Source organism: Cystoisospora suis (assembly GCF_002600585.1).
Source record: "Cystoisospora suis strain Wien I chromosome Unknown contig_1332, whole genome shotgun sequence".
In the NCBI taxonomy this organism is placed as follows: Eukaryota; Apicomplexa; class Conoidasida; order Eucoccidiorida; family Sarcocystidae; genus Cystoisospora; species Cystoisospora suis.
The window spans coordinates 1-291 of record NW_027154132.1 but is presented as its reverse complement, the minus strand read 5'-3'; the positions used below and the strand labels follow the sequence as shown (position 1 = coordinate 291).

General features: G+C 43.3%; 1 protein-coding gene across 1 annotated transcript in view; it reads right to left on the bottom strand.

The window, feature by feature from the left end:
- CSUI_003101 (gtp-binding protein) overlaps window positions 1–283 on the bottom strand; it is a 3815-nt gene extending 3532 nt beyond the window's left edge. Inside the window, exon 1 of the mRNA XM_068063299.1 lies at window positions 39–283. Coding sequence (XP_067924720.1) covers window positions 39–192 — 154 coding nt within the window. The 5' untranslated portion in view covers window positions 193–283. The remainder of the gene's footprint in view (window positions 1–38) is intronic.
- Window positions 284–291: the final 8 nt, after the last annotated feature.

The following is a 291-nucleotide window of genomic DNA, read 5'->3' as shown; positions in this document are numbered from 1 at the left end:
AGATAGATATGTGGTTCTAGGTAGTATGATGGAGTTACCTTGGGAGACCCATTTTTTATTGTTGAGGTGTCCCAGTACATCTTTCAAGACATCTAGATGAACTTTCTTCTGCTTGTCCTTAGGGACTTGGCCTTTGCCTACAAGACGATCTAGCTCCTCAATAAGTTTCTCGCATCTCTCGATATCTTTCATTCGAAGCTCATCGCTTATCGTCTCGAGATCTTTCACAGGATTTACTTCGCCTTCACTATGCACGATATCTGGCTCGTCAAAGGCCCTCACCTATAGGAA